The following is an 18,661-nucleotide window of genomic DNA, read 5'->3' as shown; positions in this document are numbered from 1 at the left end:
AATAATGATTACAAATAAAATAATGTTAAAAAAACTACATATATAATGAAACTTATATTTAACAAATATAAATTTGAGAAAAAAAAATACTACATTACAAATACATATGTATGTAAGTATGTATGTATGTATGTATATATTTTTTTAAAGCAAACACAAAACATTAAAAATATACATTTATATTTGTAGTATTAGAATTTTCCAATGATTATTCTCTTTATTGGTATTTTACTCCAATTTTACATTGCAACAACAAAAATATTAATTAATAAAAAAAGTATTGACCTTATGTACTGGGTTCTTCTTGTGATTTATATGCATTTTTTCTGGGCTGTCGAGATCGCTTCTTCCTCCCCGCTTCATCTACAAAATTGTATAATCAGACGTATGTATGCTAATAAATTTTTAATATATACCGACCTTCCGCTTCATCTTCTTGAATGGTACTCAATGTAGTATTAGGCGAGTTTTTAGACTCTTTCGAGCGCCGCTTAGATGCGCGTTCACTACCAACTGAGCTCGCAACACTCACCAAATCATCGTCATTCTCCTCCTAATTAGAAGAAATGAGAAAAAAAGTTTCAATAAGAACAATAACCGATATTCGTATTCTTTTACGTACTTTGTCCTTGACCGAGCTACGCGTCACTCGGCGTTTCGGTGCACCAGAAACATTACTTAAGTGCGATGAAATCGATTCAACATCATCACTATCCGGCACGGTAGAACGCGAGCTGCGCCGCTTACTGACCCGCTTATTTGTGGGGGATGATATTGAATCGCCACTACGAAAACCTTCAACGGTTGTATTTTTAATAAGTGCTGCCGACTTCTCCATTATAGCCAGTTGAGTGCGTGTCAAACGTCGCGCTGACGAGTATAATGTGGCTTCAGTTGCAGTCTTATTGGACTTTGAAGTTTCGTCAGTTTCATGCTCGTGCTCTTCCAACGGTTGTGTTTCATGTAGATTTTCCGTATTAACACTCATTCTTCGCGTTGTGCGCCGCAGGCTTCGAGGTGTACTAACTTCGGTAGTAGACTCTCCTTCTGCCGCTGCAGCGGGAGCAGCAGCTGCTATATTACTGTGTCGTGTACGCCTGCTGCTCGGTGTAGTTGGTTGCTCTGAAACACTGCTTGATACTGAAGAACGACGTTTTCGTTTCGCTTGTGACGCCTGTTCACCGCCGCTCACAATGGAAGAGTCCAATTCGCTCTCGACCGAATTCAATCGTAAACGTGAACGTGTACGCGCCGATGGCGAGTCCACCACTGGTGTATTTTCATTGATGGCATCGAGTAAATTTGAACGACGCCGAGTAACAATTGTGGCCGGCGGTGGTACTGAAGTTCCGCGTCCAGTTCGCACAGGCGTACTACTTTTGGCCATTTCATCAACATCATGTGGCACTGATACTCCGCGAATGCTGCGACGAGTGCGCGGCGTACCAGACTGGGCTGCGCTCTCTTCATTAGGTTGCACTGAGCTAGCGCGGGTGCGACGTCGACTTTCACTTATATTCGGCGTATGTGCCGCCGCTTCTTGCACTTGTTGTTCAGTGGTCTGCGGTGGCATTGAAATACCACGTGTATGACGACGCGGGGTACTAACCTCATCAAGCGGTGTGGTAATCGTTGATTCCACCTGAGCTGGGGGCACAGAAGTGCCACGAAGGCTGTATCGGTTACGCGTAGGTGTGGACGGTGGCTTTTCTGTCTCATTTTCTTCTAACCGTGAGCTTATACGTGAACGTTTAAAAGAAACCGTTTCAATTGATGTTTGTGTTGAATTCAATGACTTTTCTGTGTGCTCGGGGGATTCACGTGTTGTTTTTTGTTTTTCAACATGCGCCATTTGGCCATCTTGTTTTTCATCAAGCTGCTGGGCTTTTGGATCTTGCGCTGCTTCTGTTGATTTTTGTTGACTTCCATCTGCCGATTGCAGAGTTGTGCCTTCATGTTTAGTAGTATCTGTATCCTTTACATTATCCTTAGTAGCATCGGTTATATTATCCTTCTCTACTGTCGAAGACATACTTGATTCAGTAGTCTTGTTTGTAGCGTTCACCTCCACTTCCATTAATTCAGCGTCACTGAGGTCTTCTTCTACTTGCAGTTTAATTTGCTCCTCTTTATCCTCTAATTCTTCTTTGCCTTCTTCATTTACTGCGTCAGGGACTGGAGTCTCAAATATTGAAGCTTCTTGCTTTATTTCCTCAGTCTCTTCAGCATTTTCAGAGCCAGCTGGTACTTCGACTTTAGGTTCGTCGCCGCTTCTCAACTCGTCGACTCGCTTTTCAGCTACCTTAGCTATTTGCTTCACGATTCCGGCAGAAGTGCTGGCTACTTCATCTGCTCTCTCCGTTTCCACCAAGTCGTTAGTTTCAATGCTTTCATTTGTTGTTTCAGCGTTGCAGTAAAAAACATCGCCACCAAGATCTTCATAAACTTCTTTCGAGCTTGCATTATAAGCGCTTACTTTCAACTCTTCAATTAAAATCTCGCCGTCATTCTGTGCAATTATGCTCTTGCTGAAGTATGAAGAAGCCAGCTCTAGGTTGGTAGAAGACAGTGTTTCTTCTTCATCGTTGGACTCCTCAAATATAACAGTTTCATGCAATATTAACTCTTCGTAATCAGCACAGCTCGAAGCGGCATCCTCAACGATAATGCGGCTTTCACTCTCCACTGATTCGCAAATGCTATGCAGAGATGATTCTTCGCTGGTATCATGACCAATTGGGATATTAGTTTCCTTTGAGTGCGTTACAGTTGCCGCTCCATCGTTTGCTTCACTTTCGAAATGCTCAATTTCATCCTTAATTACAACAGATGCAACTACTTCGGGCTCTTTTGGTGGTATTGGTTCCTCTGCTATTGATGTGTTGTCCTCTTCTTCCTCGACTTTATTACCGGCGCTGCTGTTACTCTCTTCAATAATTTCTATAGACGAACTTGAATTATCGCTCGCATCTTTAATAAAGATCCGCTCGTGCTCATCATCATTTTCGTCTTCTTCTTCTCCATCGTCTCCATACTCGTCTTCGTCGTCATCGCTTTCAGAATCGGAGTCAAATGGTTGATCGCCATGTATATTCGGCGATGACGGAGCGGATGATAAGATAATAACGTCACTGTCACTATCGTTGGCGGCATGTTTAATTCTGTGCTTTTCCACTGCTTCGCTTTTATTCTCATACAGACCAACCACATCATTCGAATCTTCGCTATCATCAATATTCACGTCTGCTGTACGCTGCTGCGTCGGCAATCCAAGTGCTGTTGTGTATAAGTCACTCTCAGTTGTAGCGGCGACTGAAACAACATTTCCAGCTTGAACGTTCTGGCTTTGCTGCTCTTTATCACCGCTCGTATCGTTTTGTGTTTCCTCTATTGGCTCATCCATGTCCATCACTTCAACTGTTTCCATAACTTTCAAGATCGCTGCCTTATCTTTGTAGCTACCCACTTCTGGTTTTGTAGTGGACAGTGTTTGTTGTGATTTCACATCGTCACTTGTAAATTCGTACGAACTCATGCCTAGTGTAGTATTGGCCTGTAAATGGTGTACGGGTTTTGGTTGCGCGAACTCGTTAGACGTCTCTAATGGCGTGTGCTTTGTGACTTTGTCAGCTTCTGTTGGAAATGCGCTTTCCTCCACACTGAAGCTCCCAACCAATGTGCTGCATTCCGAGAGCTTGCCACGGTGTGCTTGTGGCTTTGGGTCTTCAAAGTTGAATTTTGACTGGGTAGCCGCTATTTTCGATGACGAGCTGTATGGCGCAAAGTCGCTGCTAGCTAAAGACATAATTGATGTGATCTGAAAACTCGGTTTGTCCACCATACAAGTGGAGAGCGCTTTTGAGATACTCGAAGAATTCGCGCTCACGTAACCACTGCTTGATTCCTTTTCAATGCCCGTTTGCTGCGTAGACTTTTGAATTTCAGCTGCGTTTTCCTTCCTCTTCTTTGAATCGATTCTTTTCTCTTCTGCATGCACCTGTTTTTCCGGTGTACGACTTTGACTACGTTCGGCTGAGAGACGTGGAAGTGGTTTACGTGGTTGTGGTCCACTAAAACGAAATAGTTTCGAAGACGCCGTTTCGAAGGTTGAGCTAATTGATGTGCTAAGTTGCGATGAAAGCACACTGTCCATTAGCAAAGAATTATTACGTGAAGACAAGGGTGAGTAGAAATCTTCTTCTTCATCGTCATCCTCGTCTCCTCCGGAATTGTTCTTACATTTAGAAGCATTGGACTCCACAGAGACGGCACGTGCAACTGATTTGAGTTTCGCTGGAGAGTGTGCAACAGATGGTGGTCTCTCATGTCGCACCTCAATGAGCAATTCATCCACTGGATCGTCGTCGACTATTTCGCTATCTTTTTGTGTTGAGCCCTTCGGTTCTTCAGCTTTCCTAACTGGTACTTCTTCACTTCTGGCAGGCTCTTCGTCGTCTACCGCTGTTGTGGTTACTACCCGTCGTTTGTGGACAGCTTCATCGTAATCTTTATGAATTTTAAGAGAGCTTACTTTTTCTTCTTTTGGCATTGAAATGTCTCGCATCTTAACTGGCGTGTCTTCTTCTTCCACTATATCGGTGGCCGGTAATTTGAAACGTAAATTTTTACTTTCGTCCATTGCTGTGTGCAATTCTCTGCGCGCACTCTGCGCACGCATACTTCTCTCCGGCGTATTACTGGTCTTCAGTATGCTGTGCAACTCCGAAGTGGCTGACAAATTACCACGACTTTCGTCACAAGTCACCACATGTCGCCGCGGTGTGCTCAGCGGCTGCATGAGATAATCCGTAGTAGCGACGACAGTCGGTTCACTCACTTTCGCTTGTGCATCGCCAGCGCCCTTCAAATCGAAACCGTGTGCTGTCAGCTGTTGTGCCGCTTTGTTCATCTGCATGAAATGACCCAAATCATCCACGATTTCCTGACCCAGCAAACGCCGACGTTTACGCGGTTGCGCAGTCGTATTTAACATAATATTCGGCAGCTCTTCCGTAGCGTCAGCTTGTTCTAGCTCGCGCTCTACCAGCGTACGCTTTTCGGTCAGCCTGTACGGCTGCGGATATGAAACGCCAGTCTGCGCAGATAGCTCTAACGGTAAATGGCAAGTGTCTACTTGTGGTTTACGCAGGAATGGCGCATTATTCGCACTTAGCAGTGAGTTAAGCGGCGCTTCATTGCGTTCACGGCGTTCATCATCAATTTCACCCCAATAATAAGTGGCAAAGTGTGCGCTCAAAGCGGAGCTGTGGTAGATGCCACCTAGCAAATTATTGGCATTTTGCTTAATCAATTGGCAGCTTAGCGGCACAGGTGAACGATTGTCCGTTTCCTTTTTCTTGATTTTATTCTTAATGCGAAAGTAGACATCGGTCAAACCTTGTGTCACAGGCGCCATTGTTGTATTAAAGGCGGACAGCACCAAGTTTGGCGTGTCAGTGTTACCTGCAATGCTACTCTCATTGCCATAGTGACTGCGTAACGTCTTTGTACGCGACAGTTCATCCATATAGGAAACAGCTTCAATGTATTTGGACTTTTGCAGCAAATAAACGAAATGCAAGTTTTCGGCGCCGTGTGTTTTGCTGCTACGCAATATGCGCTGCACCAATTGTCCTTCTCGCTCATTGAGCGCCAAATCTCGTATGACGCCATACTTCCCGGTGCAGAGACAACATTTGAAGAAGAGCTCCAACAGTGTATCTTCCTGGTTGGTGCGCGCAAAATGAAAAGCTTCTGAAATTAGCTCATTTGCAAGCAGAGTCTTCAATTTGAGTACGGGCGAAATGAGTGTGGGACGTGCCTCGAGGATTCGCAAGGCAAAATGTGCGGCATTCTGCGTTAGCAATGATTCGATGAGTAGTTCTAGCATCCACTGGCTATACGTTTGATTGTTGTTGAAGGGCGATATGAACTCATCGACGGCGGGCTGAATGCGGTTGGAGAAGGTGAAATAAATTAAAAACCCTATTTTCTTGTTGTTGTTGTATCGGCTATCTAAAACCCTATTTGGGTATAAAAGCTCAAGTTAGTTTCCGTCGAATTCGTTTAACCGGACGCTTAGGAAACGTGCTGTTTAGTAGGTTCGGACCATATTGAGAGGACTGTTAGATGAATGAATTCTATTGGACATGCAAAGAGTTCGTTAGAGACATGCGCGGACTCATTGCATGCCGGCTGTATATTTGGTATGTCGGCCAATGTGAATGGCTTTCAGTGCGTGTCTGAAGCTAATTTCGTCCATAGTCTGATCAGCATATTGTCCTATGTTATCGACGCTATCAAGAAATTACATATTGATGGTCCCAGAAGGCGGGTCGATTCCAAACAAATGGCTACAAGGAAGATTTTTACGAAAATATCCTGTTGCTGTTATAACGGGTACCTAGTCCCCGTTTGGGTGGTAAGGATAGAATGGATTGTCGTCGACGTCATCTAACGGAAGGCTCTAAAAACGTGTCGTTTCGATGGGATCGGACCAAAGGGAGAGGGGTGTTAGATGAGTGGGGTTAGTATGGCATGCAAAGAGTGTCGAGATGTAGAAGTTAAAAAGTAGCGGGTAGAGGACACCACCCTGCAGAACACCCTGTTTAATTCTTCTCAATTATAAATTTTTGCCTTGAAATTGTACGGATACTTGACGACCGCACAGGTAGTTCATGGTCCGCCTCTTCAGTCCTGGAGGGAGCGTAGTTTTTTCGATGTCCTCAAGTAACGTTGTGTGATTGACTGTGTCAAAGGCTTTTAATAATGCCAAGCCTATGATGATCGTCCTCTCGCAGGGTGGTTTCTGGTTAAGGCCACAAATTATCTGGGCGTTTATGACGCTAAGTGTTGTGGTAGTGCTGTGCATTTTTCGGAAGCCATGCTGGTGGTTTGCTTACACATCGGGAATTTGAAGAGTGGTCAGCGACAGGTTGAGGACCTTGGTAAGGTAGTTCACTCCTGTCGAGCCTAGGTGCTTTAACATCAGCATGTTAATTCCATCAGGGCACTTTGGACCTTCTCATCAGTGAGTCGCAGTCTTTTGGCATTTTGCACAGCCGTCGGGTAACACATTATTTGGCTTTGTCTACCAAAGGGTGCAGTGTGAATTGCTGGCTAAAATAGCTCGCGCACTTCTTCGGGTCCGAAGAGGCATGGCCATTGAATTGAATTTCAACTCGGTTATCATGTCTCTTCGGGTTAGACAAAGCATTGACTGTAGTCCAAAGCTTGCTCACACCGGTGGAGAGGTTACAGGACTTCAAGTGCTCTAACCATTTTGTCCGTTTATGCTGGTTTACCATTTGCTGAATGGCGTAAGGCGTAAGGTTTCGCGCACATTAGCTAAAACGGCTGTTTCGGCTGAGAAATTTGGGCGGAATTGACGTTAGCCAACGATTACGTCCGTAGGAATGGGTAAAGCGGTGAAGGTGTTCTCGGTAAATTCTTCTGTAATGAAGGTGCGGTTGTCCATAGAAATAAAGTCGGGAGGTTTCTCGATCGAGATAATTATAGGCAGATGTTCTGATGCGAGAGTTAGCATAGGTCGCTAGATTATGCTATTTATCAGACCACCTACGAAAGTAACTTAGCAGACACTGCTTTAAGAGGAGTGCATTGTGTTTTGTAACCGAAAGGGAGCCATATCGGTGGTCTTATTAAATTTGTTGAGCTCTTAGGTTATAACATTTATTTTAATTAAGTCTAAACGCCACAAAAAATATATTGGTCGACCGATTCGAGACCACTGCTGCCATTACACTTACCTGAAATAATCCATGGTCCAGATTCCAAAGCGATTGCACCGTCTTAATCAATGTGGCAGTTAGCTTGAAAACGCTTGGGAATTTTACAAAGCTCTCGACTATTTCTTTATGCGCCTCCTCGTCAATGGTCATGTGTAAATCCAAAAAGAAGTACAACAAAATCGCACATTTACTTTCAAATTCTAGTTCAGGCACAAGCATAACACGTAGCATTGCCTCTATGGATGGTGGTGGATACAGGCCAGTGCCACCATTCTCCAGCCAACACTCGCGCAAACCATCGCTCTTGCATTCGTGTGATATAAGTGCATCAATGAAAAGCAGACGACAACTTCCAGTCTTCTTTGAGATGAAATTTTCATTACTACGTGCGAAGAATTCACGTCTACGCGCATAGAGATTCTGCAAATCATCGTAGGGATATTGTATAGCGTTTGTGTTAGACTGGTTAGCCTTGTACACAACTTTGTTCTTGCCATACGGTTTGTATAAGCTAAAATTATTACGATTTTCCTGCATTTCTGGTAGTAAACCAATGTTCAGCAACCAGAGCAACACATCTTGATACTCGGAAGCCATTTTTAATGATTTGTGTTGCGTTTCGAGCTTGAGGTAAACTGGTGTAAATATATTAATTGCATTATATTTTGTTTTTAATGTTTTTTTTAATTCTCACCGTTATTGGGTATATAGCGTTTGCCTGTGGTTAGTACCTCATTGAGCAAATCGCCTAGCCGTTTCAGCTGGCGAGTCAAGAAGCCCAACTCTTTCTGCTCACGTTGATCCAATGGAAAACCGGCAAAATCGAATAGACCCTTTGAAAGGTCATTGCAACGTGCCTTAATGTCGGTTGCACGTTTCCAAATCCAATCGGTGAGTGTAGACAACGAAATGCCTGTGGTGGCGGTGAAGTTGCAACCCATGAAACTGCCATCTGCCCAACATTTAGCACAATCGCGAAGAAGACTGAAACAGTTGTGTTCTAAAGCGACCGATAGAATCGTTTCATAGATAGCAAGCTACGAATACAAAATAGATACTTTTAAATTAATATATGTACATATGTTATGTTGGGGTTTTAAATTATAATTTTACAATTTATTTATTATTTTTTATATCCTGAATAGAGTGCCAACACTCAGAAGGAAACGTCGAAGGCCCTTTAAAAAAATATATAGATGATCAGCATGACGAGCTGAGTAGATTTATGGATGTCAATCTCTCTATATATACTCGTGCTAGTCTCTGATTTTTGAAGATAACGATGTAAAACACCACATTTTCTCACCAAGAAGCTCCTCATTTGTCGGAACCGTCGATATGGGATCACTATAACATATAGCTGCCATACGAACTGACCGATGTATGCCCTTGTATGGAAAACTTTTTTATTTGACAGGATTTCTTCACGAAATTTGGAATACTTTATTGTGTAAGATAAAAAATATAGTGTCCGAAAAATCGGACCAGTATAACCTCTAGCTGCCGTACAAACTAACCGATCAAATTCCAAATTACTTCAGAGGCGTGTTCTTCGGCTACAACAATAGTCAATTAAACTATTAAATAATTGGTAGCAAAAAGATGAATATATAGCTTTTTCTCGCCAATAAATTCATGATATAGAATCTATCGATATTCTTATATCAAGATACCCAGGGTGACTGTTATTGTTATATACGTTTGTGTGCTATTGAATGTTATTTAGTTTTAGTGTTTACATACCCGCGAGAAAGTGGAATCCACATTAAGTTCGGAAAATTGCGGTAATAAACGTGTACGCAGAATCTCTCTAAAATACATATCTGGCTCAAGAAAAATACTCGAATTACTGGCACGCAACATATTGATGATTTTATTTTGTGCACCAATCCAGGTGTAGCCAAGTGAGCTGTCCGGCAGTAAGAGTAGACAATCTGGAAGTATTAAGAAAAAAATATAATACAATTCGATATAGAAAAAGCCTTAGGTATATACAATGTACATAGTCAGCGAAAGAGAGAGGGGAGACCGGAAACAGTTCCTGTCAGGCCCGTATTTCCTCTTACAATTCAGTACAAACATTCCCCGACTTCGGTTTTTTCCGGCATAGTAATCATACTCACCGAAACTAAGCGAATTGGGATAGAAGTGCTCTTCAAAGCGCTGCAATGAACTGAAATGCGCCACAGTGCTAGGATTAAGAAAAGCGCTAAGCGCACATTGCCGCCCACTCAACACGTATCCCGCTAAATAACTGGGACATTTCTGATTCGTAATACTAAATGGCATTTCCTCTTTATACCATTGATTCAAATCAAATATAAGTAACTTATTTTTCTCCTCTTGGGTAGAAAACCAGGTGAGCGCACATAAGCAATAACCATCTTCCTCTGTTTGTGTCGTATTTAGATTTACACCATTATTATGCAGATTGGCGTTTGGAATTTTATTAATTGACTGGCAACCAAAGGCAATACTTTTGTTGGTCTCCAACGGTAGTTGTAAACGTATTGTACCTGTGAGGAATGTCTAAAAAAAAGTGTTTAGATGTGTTTACATTATTATATTACGCTTCAGATACCTCGAAATAGTAGAATCCATCCTTTTCAGCCAAACGTTTCTCATAAATAAGTGTATGCAAAACCGCGTTCAAACTGTCGCCGTCCTCGTGCATTGCCCACACATAAAGGCAATGCCGTGGATCATCCAAAGGTTCTAGATAGGATAACTTTACTATTGGGGCGATTGCTTGTTGTGGTTGTGGCGTGGCTATGTGTATTATCTGCATTTCAGCCAAATCGTAAAAGGCCAAACGTCCATCTTCTAGGCCGATGGCCAGACCCAGGGACAAGTCGATGGGCAGTAAGCATTGAACAGTACAAGGAGTGTCGATGACTTTAAAGAAAGAGGGGGCAGAAACGGTACTACTTCAACAAAGAGTTACGAATAAGTAAAAAGTAAGGTAATATTTATTCTACATATCCTAATGTTTTAAGTTTATAATTCTTAAAGTTTATTAAAAATATATACATATGTATGTACATATGTATATATGTATGTACATATATTTGCTACATTCATTTATATCATGTTTTTTTTTTTTAATTTATTTTCCTATGTTTATTGTTATTTTTTTTCAATATGTGCAAAAATTTTACATAACATAATAAATATATTACTTTAGGAGCATTTAAAAAAATATTTTTCATTAATATTTTTGCCTTACGTCAACTCATCAAAACATAACTGGGATTTTCAGAAAATGCAACCCTGAGGATAATTTTCATATTTTAATAGTGTGGCCTTTGCGCGTTTATACAGCTACTACCTTGCAACGATACTACTACTACTTTATAAGAACACATTGTAAAATTTGTATAATAAATATTAAAAATCGCAATAAAAGTTATTAAATTATTTTAAATAAAAAAAATATATTGCATTGGCTTATTTTCAAAGAAGATATTAAATTTATTTATTACAACAAAGAATTTTGAAAATAAAATTTCTACTACTTTTTAAATTTACTACTTTTTTCCAATACATTTTGCAATATGTACTATACTTTTTACAATGTAGCGCATTAAAGCACTGTCAGCGGCAAATTAATGAAAAAAATTGAGACTAGTGACAAAATTTGTGATTGTGCGTGCAGAGTGTAATGTAGTTGTTTTAAGTTAAAAAAAATTAACACTTCAAGGTGTAAAATATAAAAAATTTAGCGCTACAAGCGAAGCGTTCAACAATTTTAAGCTGTGTTGTTATAAAAAGTACGCATAGCGTACACAAATATCCAAGCGTTGCCGCAGCGGTGCAGGAAAATTATATACGTATATTCAACAGTGGCGCCACTTCTAAGAGGGCCTCATCAATTTCAACTATTATTTTGTTAGGGGATGCCTGGCTACTAGTGGCGGCAGTGCGACAATAACCGACCATGCCAGCAGCTACAAAGTTGTAAAGGTGTGTTTCTATGAGTTTTTATATGCGTTGTTGCTGCTGCGATTCTGCGTGTGTGTTTAAAATTTATATTTTTCTCTGTGCGAAGCCAAACTGCTGGGCACAATATTAAAAATTTAAAAAAGTTAATATTTTTCGTTATGTTAGACGCAGCATAAAAATATATCGACAATGATAAATAAAATATTTAAAAAAGTATTACAATTACGGAAATTTTGATATTAAAAGCAATTTAAATATTTCTATTTTCATCATTTATTTTTTTAAGTATTTTTTTTTGTAAAATTTGCTGATATATTTTATGTGAAGGATTTTATATTTTTTTTTTTAACTAAATGAAAACAAAAATATACTATATTTGGTTATGTTTATTTATATTGTAGAAAATACTAGTATGTAGTTGTAAACTCGATTATAACCGCGTAAGCGTTGTCTAGGCCAATATAGAAAAAAAAGAAGAATTAAGTATTCGCTCTACATGCGCACAGTACATTAAGTCACACAAACGTTTGCAAATGACCCAGCAGTTTGGCTTCGAAAACAAACAATTAAAATGGCAGACAATTTCTCACTACAATATAGACTTATTTCCTTCATTACATTTAAAAACAGTTTCAAAGCTATAGCTAATAATGAAAATATAAAAACTATTTTTTTTTTACTAATTACGTTTTCAAGTGTTCACGTAAAAACTTTGGCATATTTTTGGAGAAAAAGTTAAACAAGCATACGCACATATAAAACACACAAGCCAATTGTACCGATTACCTGCTGAATTGTATTAGGAGTAGTATGGGGCCTGTCACAGAATCAGAAAAACAACAACATGACTATACGCACAAAGTCAATGAAATGCAAAAATTTTTGCCCTACTTGGAACAACGTATTACAAATACAACATTACCAGAAGAAAACACCGAAGAATTGCAGAAATTGAAAATACTACAGCGAGTATTATGTGGACAAGAAGCTGTAGATGACAGGTATAAACAAATGCAACCTGGAAACACGCTATTTTGATTACTATTACATCTTTTAATAAATATTACAGTTTGACACTTGAAGAACTAGACAAATATGCAGTGTTACTACACAACGATAAAACAAAAGTATTGGCGCCGACGCCGGCGCTGACAGCAAGAGCGGCGTTTGATAGGAATAGTCATGGTGATAAGGTGTGTAAATCAAAAATACTGCAATTTATTTAATATGTAGAAGTATTTTAAATTTTTTACACTAGCAACTATTTAATTTTAAGAAAATATACTATCGATATATAATTTAGTTTAGATATTTATAGTACCTATTCAAGAATTTTAATTTTGTATGACACATTACAGCTCATTACTTTGAGCCAGGCAGAGAAGTGTGGACATGAGAATGAGAACAATGCGGCCAGTAAGGAAAACGAGGAGACGTCAAAGCGTACTAGCTCCGAAACAGCTCCAAAGGAAGATGGAAATGAAGTACCAGTGAATGAAGAAAATTTAATTCAAACTCAAGATAAATGTAAAAAAAATAATGAAGCAACCGGCAAGGAAAATAAATGCTCCGAAGCCTTTGATACAGTTAACAAAAATATTGAAAATACTGATGAAACGTTGCAAAACCAAAATAAAAGTAAATCCAAATTTTTTAAAGAAGACACTGCAGCACCCGAGAAGCCAATAAAGGCAAATGCGCTAGAAAGTGCTGAATTGACAAATGATTGCGCGAAATTCGATGAAACTGGCGAAAATACATTAATTAATAAGAAGGAATATGATGTTTTGAAGCCTAAAGCTATCAGTAACTTAGAAACCTCCGATGCATTTAATAAAATTAAGGAAATCGTTAAAGAAAGTGAAGAAAGGGAAATTCCAATTGAACACAAGAAACTTATAACGGAAGACGTTGAAGAATTGGAATATGAAGGTATTGAATTAATAAAAATTCCTGAAGAAACTGTAGAAGATGAAATGATTTTACCTGACTCAGCTGATGAAGGAGAATATGTGGGACATAGTAGTGATGATGAGGAAGATAAGGAAAGTAAGCATGCCGAAGAGGCGGGTATTGAGGGAGAAGAGGAGCTTATCAACTGTGGAGGTAAAAATAGTGCCGACAAAATTCCAGGCGAAAACAAGAAGAATTCAATGCAAGTTGGCAAAAATAAAGATAACATTACCGAAGGTTTAAAGGAGCCACTTGTAAATGATAACGAAGATAGTACATTTGAAGAAGCGCGTACGGTACAACCACAGGTCGAGGAAAGCAGCGATACGCCTACATGTAGCACAGAGGAAAATACTTCTTCACATGTAGAGTTCGCAATAGAAATTCACACCCAGATAGATAATGCACCAGAGTTGGAAGAAACAATCCATATTGACGATCCACTTGGACAAGTGGACAGCACACTAGAAGCGGTCAATCTGCAAATAAGTCCGGGAACCGAGGAAGCGTCTACTGTAAATAGTGTGGAAGTTACTCAAGCTGTTTTGCCCGGCGTTAAAAATGCATTCACAAGCCCTGACGATAATGATGATGACGATGTAGAAATCATCGAATCGCGCAATTCACCTATTTGTTTGGATACAGACGATGAAGACGAGACGCAAGTCGGTAAGCTGCTTGTCCACCCCACACCGGATACAACTATAACTCAAACGTTTAATGGCAAGAAAAATGCTAACAAAGAAAAACACATTCAAGGAAACAAAACAAGTTCACAATTACCTCCCACAATTAAAACAACTAAATCTATTACAGAGACCATAAATCTACTCGACAGTTCCGATGATGATGAGGTAAACAGCAGCAACGCTAATCGACGTAGCACTCGTCGTATCATCATGCCAACAGTTACCAAATCGGTAAAAATACCGGCGGTTACTGCAGGCAAAAAGCGCACACTATTGCCAATGTCGCAAGCTCCGAAATCACTAAAACTTAATCAAGTTTGTGCGCGTGGTTCGACAACTACAGCTGGTCGCATATTGCCCTCCAATTCAACCGCGCCAGCTGGAGGTGTTCAAAACACACCTAGGAGTGTTCTACTTTTACCGCCTACCTTCAAGCCTACACCTCAGTCAAACTTTTTAAATGCAGTAAATTTACTGCCGGCCGCTGCTACCACAGGCGATAATCCGCCCGCTTTCGCCGCAACACTTTCAAACAAAAATATCATAATACCGAATGCTTTTTATGCCAACCGACGGACTACCAACACTAAGGAGGAAGAGAATGACGCATCTATACAGTGCACCTCGTCGACATCGACAGGTTCTAAAACATCGCCAATACTGATTACACAACAACTAGGGCGCAGAGTATATCGCGAATGGTTGGAAGAATTCATCGAGAATTTTGCCGACCCGCAACAGATCGTTTCACACTCGTGCCTGGTACTACTGCAAACTGCACTCAAGTACAAAGTATTCGTCCGCATCAAAGACCTGCGCATTGCCCTTAATAACAAAGCCTACACATCCAATGGTACTGCGGACGCGCAGCTTAGGCGTGAAATGTACAATGCATTTTACTTGAATGACTGTCGATTATCGGGAGAAGGTATGCGTTTTTGTACAGCCGCCTGTACACAAATTGGCAACAATGTCACATTAATGACAGATGCGCGTACCGGTCGTATAACGCTCCGCACGAGCAGCTATGAAGAGCTGGTAGCCAAATATGGCGGTACCAATGACGTGATCGATGATAAGAAGAAACGAAATAAGTATGATGAGGAATACACACCAGCCAAATACTACGAAAAAAAAGTGGAAGAAAGTAATACTGGTCAGGGAGAACGAAGAAAATCGCTGCGACAACACCGTACACGTTGTTACGATGAAACCTTTTTATATGAGCCAGAGGAAGCGGATGATGACGAAACGCCTACCGCTGAGAAGAAGGCTGCCACTGACAAACGGAGACAAGATGAGCAGATGATGGCTTTGGTGCAGCGTAAGGCGGAAGAGAAACGTCTGGAAGCGAAACGACAACGTGAGCAACAAGTCAAATCCTTTGAAAGTGCCTACTTAGAAATGTTTGCTAAATCATTGTGTGGGAAAAATGGGAAAACTGCAGCTGCAATGACTAGTGGTAAATTTTAATGTGAACTATATAAAAAAATGTAATAAATAAAAATAATTTCTTTTTCAGGTGTTTCGTCGCAAAGTCGCAGTAAAAATATTTTCACTGATTTCACAAGTACCTCCACCAATAGTCAAATTGTCATCGATGACGATGATGAACAGGGCCTTGAAGATGGCGAACCACGTTCACATCGTATTTACAAAGTAGTACCAACCCGTTTGTTAGCCGCACCGAAGCGCACGGAAAGGGCCACTATCGTCATTGAGGATGAAGATGCGCCCCGACCAAAACGTGGTCGGCCGCGCAAGCAGGATCTCACCAACGTGAAAATGCAACCAAAGCAAAGCGACCCAGAGCTAATTACATGCGATAGTACATCTGGTGATTCGACTAACATTGATGATGAACTACTAATTGAGCCGGATGAAAAAGTGCCTAAGAATGTTGACGCTAATTGGCATGCAGGCAGCGATTGGTGCAAGATTTGTAATAAACGTTTTCCACGCACAGTATCGCACTACGTCAATGAACATCCAGATAGTGAGGTGTTCGTTTCACGTCTACCAAAAGCAGTTTTGGCACGCGTGCGCAAACAAGGCGGCCAAATTTTGGAGATGCGTCCCTACATGAATGGCCAAGAACAATATGCAGCGGAATGTGTGTTTTGCAATAAGACATGCTGCTTCAAGATACCATATTGGTATCAACATTATTCGATGCATACTGGCGAATACGCTTTTCGTTGCAGTGGTTGCAATACACGCAAAACAACCCGTTCAGCAATGATGGGACACATAAATCAACCTTGTAGAAAACGTGGAAAACTACTCGAAGACTATATATATAATGCACGCGCCAGACAAATTGAAATGCGCGTCTGTAAGATTTGTAATTATATGCAGTTAAATCGTCGCAATGTGATGAAACATTTACGCACTCAGCATGGCCTAACGCCGTTGCCGGCAAAACATATCGACAGTATAATCTTACTGCGCTTGCCTCACATGGAAATGGACAAAGTTCACGTGGAGAACGAGTTGATGGATCTAAGCAGCGGCGCCGATGAAAACAGTAGTCAGATGGCAATGACTTTTAATTACGATAATTTCAACGATGTGGACCAGACCGGATTCTGGAACGATGGCGATCCGGATCCGGATGACTTATCCTATATGATTTGCGGTATGTTAGACGTGGAGCTTAAGCATAGTGACGAATAAACGCTAAATGTTAAAAGCATTATTTCATCATATCAACATCTCATCGCGTTCTGGTTTATATTCATATATGGTCATATGCCATTGAAGTTTTAATTTCAATAGAATTTTTTGTTTGCTACAAATTTTCTTTTTTTAATTAGTTTTCTTTATCTGCTATTGATAGTTTGTAGATTAAAAGATCTACACACAGTTTTACATATAGAATTTAAGGTACTTTGACTTCCAGAAGTAGCATTATATTATATTTTTTTTTCTCCTATGGTTAAATAACACTAATTAAACAAGTAAAATTTACTGTTTAAATGATTTAAGTTAAAAAATAAATGAAATTTGTGTGGCTTATTTTAAGCTTAATAAATATTAAGAAATATTTTTTAATAAAAGAGGTTTAAATATAATTTGGATAAATGTTCTATGCAGTAATTTTTAAGACTTACCCTCTACTTGTAATGCAAAGTGTACACCATCATTACGCGCACGTTGAAAAGATCGATGTATCTCGGCAAGCGGCAAATTATAATCCGATATCTGACATTCCGTTAATTCATCAGTTAATTGTCTATTTGGCCCTTTCATACGCTCATCACATGCGTTCAATATTTTGTTGATATTCAAATCCAATAATAAAATAACTCCTTCCTCACTGCCAACGGCAAGGCAACCATCGAAATTTTGCAATAGCGACCGTCGACAACAATTTTCACTTATGAAAGCTGCGGCGGTTATATGTAGTGGCAGTTCTATGCAGCTCAGCACTCGACTATGCTCTATGGAATATATTGCTATAAAGCTACAACCCCGTCCGGATGTACGAAGACATTCCAAGCATACAACCAAAAGAACATTTTCCTTATTTTGCGGAAATAATTCCTCTACACATCGAATATAACAGCTGCCATAGCCTCGTGTTTCCACAAACCCATAGGTAGCAATTGTTTGTCCAGTACGTAGTGCTCTAATTTCTAATTCATTGCCATTAGATAGCCAACACCATGTACCGCCTTTTATAATCCCTCCTTGTTGTGGCGCTGTATGGTATACAGAATCAATCGTTAACAGCTGCATTATGAAAATGTAACAAATCTAAGCCAATATTTACCTGAACAATCTTCTTCAGACACTACGTCGCTATCGTTCTGTTCCAACTGTTTTTGCTCTTGGTGCTGTGCAGTGCCCGGATGTGGCACTCGCGACGAGAATTTGACAGTGCGTCCACCATCTACTGCTATTTCGTACCACTCCATTTGTAACAACTTCACAATTTATTTATCTCAATTTAAATTATACGAATCTATGCAAACCTTATTACTTTTAAAAGATTTTTGTTAAAAAAAACTTATCTTCAGCCGCGCTGATTTCATATGGAATTTATGTTTTTTACTCCTATTTCGTATTCCGTGCCGGCTGTGTATGTTCAATGATCGCAAACATTTCAAATGACATTTCAGATTGGCGCTACAAAATACAGGGCTGCTTACCAGAGAAAATTTTTTGTATTGAAAAATGTAAACATATTTAAAATTCTATGAGGGTAACAAATAATGCATAAAATTTATGAAATACTGCATATATTTAAATATTGCTAACATATTTTCAAAGTGACGTCGCGTAAATTATTTATACATATATTTTTATAAAATTGTTTTGACA

General features: G+C 40.0%; 2 protein-coding genes across 2 annotated transcripts; one reads left to right on the top strand and one right to left on the bottom strand.

Moving 5' to 3' along the window:
* Positions 1-176: 176 nt before the first annotated feature.
* On the bottom strand, positions 177-18,419 carry LOC126760429 (microtubule-associated protein futsch). The gene is made up of 10 exons (XM_050476050.1): positions 18,111-18,419; positions 17,449-18,039; positions 10,333-10,646; positions 9,875-10,280; positions 9,495-9,685; positions 8,446-8,788; positions 7,770-8,386; positions 623-5,947; positions 421-553; positions 177-363 (listed from the first exon to the last, which is right to left on the bottom strand). Exons 1-10 carry the CDS (start codon positions 18,253-18,255, stop codon positions 287-289), a joined length of 8,142 nt encoding a protein of 2,713 aa, XP_050332007.1. The 5' UTR covers positions 18,256-18,419; the 3' UTR covers positions 177-286.
* Positions 11,383-17,362, top strand: LOC126760430 (uncharacterized). The gene is made up of 5 exons (XM_050476051.1): positions 11,383-11,714; positions 12,390-12,694; positions 12,763-12,886; positions 13,052-15,797; positions 15,858-17,362. The coding sequence occupies exons 2-5, from the start codon at positions 12,504-12,506 to the stop codon at positions 17,009-17,011; spliced, it is 4,215 nt and encodes a 1,404-aa protein (XP_050332008.1). The 5' UTR covers positions 11,383-11,714; positions 12,390-12,503; the 3' UTR covers positions 17,012-17,362.
* Positions 18,420-18,661: the final 242 nt, after the last annotated feature.

Source organism: Bactrocera neohumeralis, chromosome 5 (assembly GCF_024586455.1).
Source record: "Bactrocera neohumeralis isolate Rockhampton chromosome 5, APGP_CSIRO_Bneo_wtdbg2-racon-allhic-juicebox.fasta_v2, whole genome shotgun sequence".
In the NCBI taxonomy this organism is placed as follows: domain Eukaryota; kingdom Metazoa; phylum Arthropoda; class Insecta; order Diptera; family Tephritidae; genus Bactrocera; species Bactrocera neohumeralis.
This window is presented reverse-complemented; position numbering and strand designations above follow the sequence as displayed.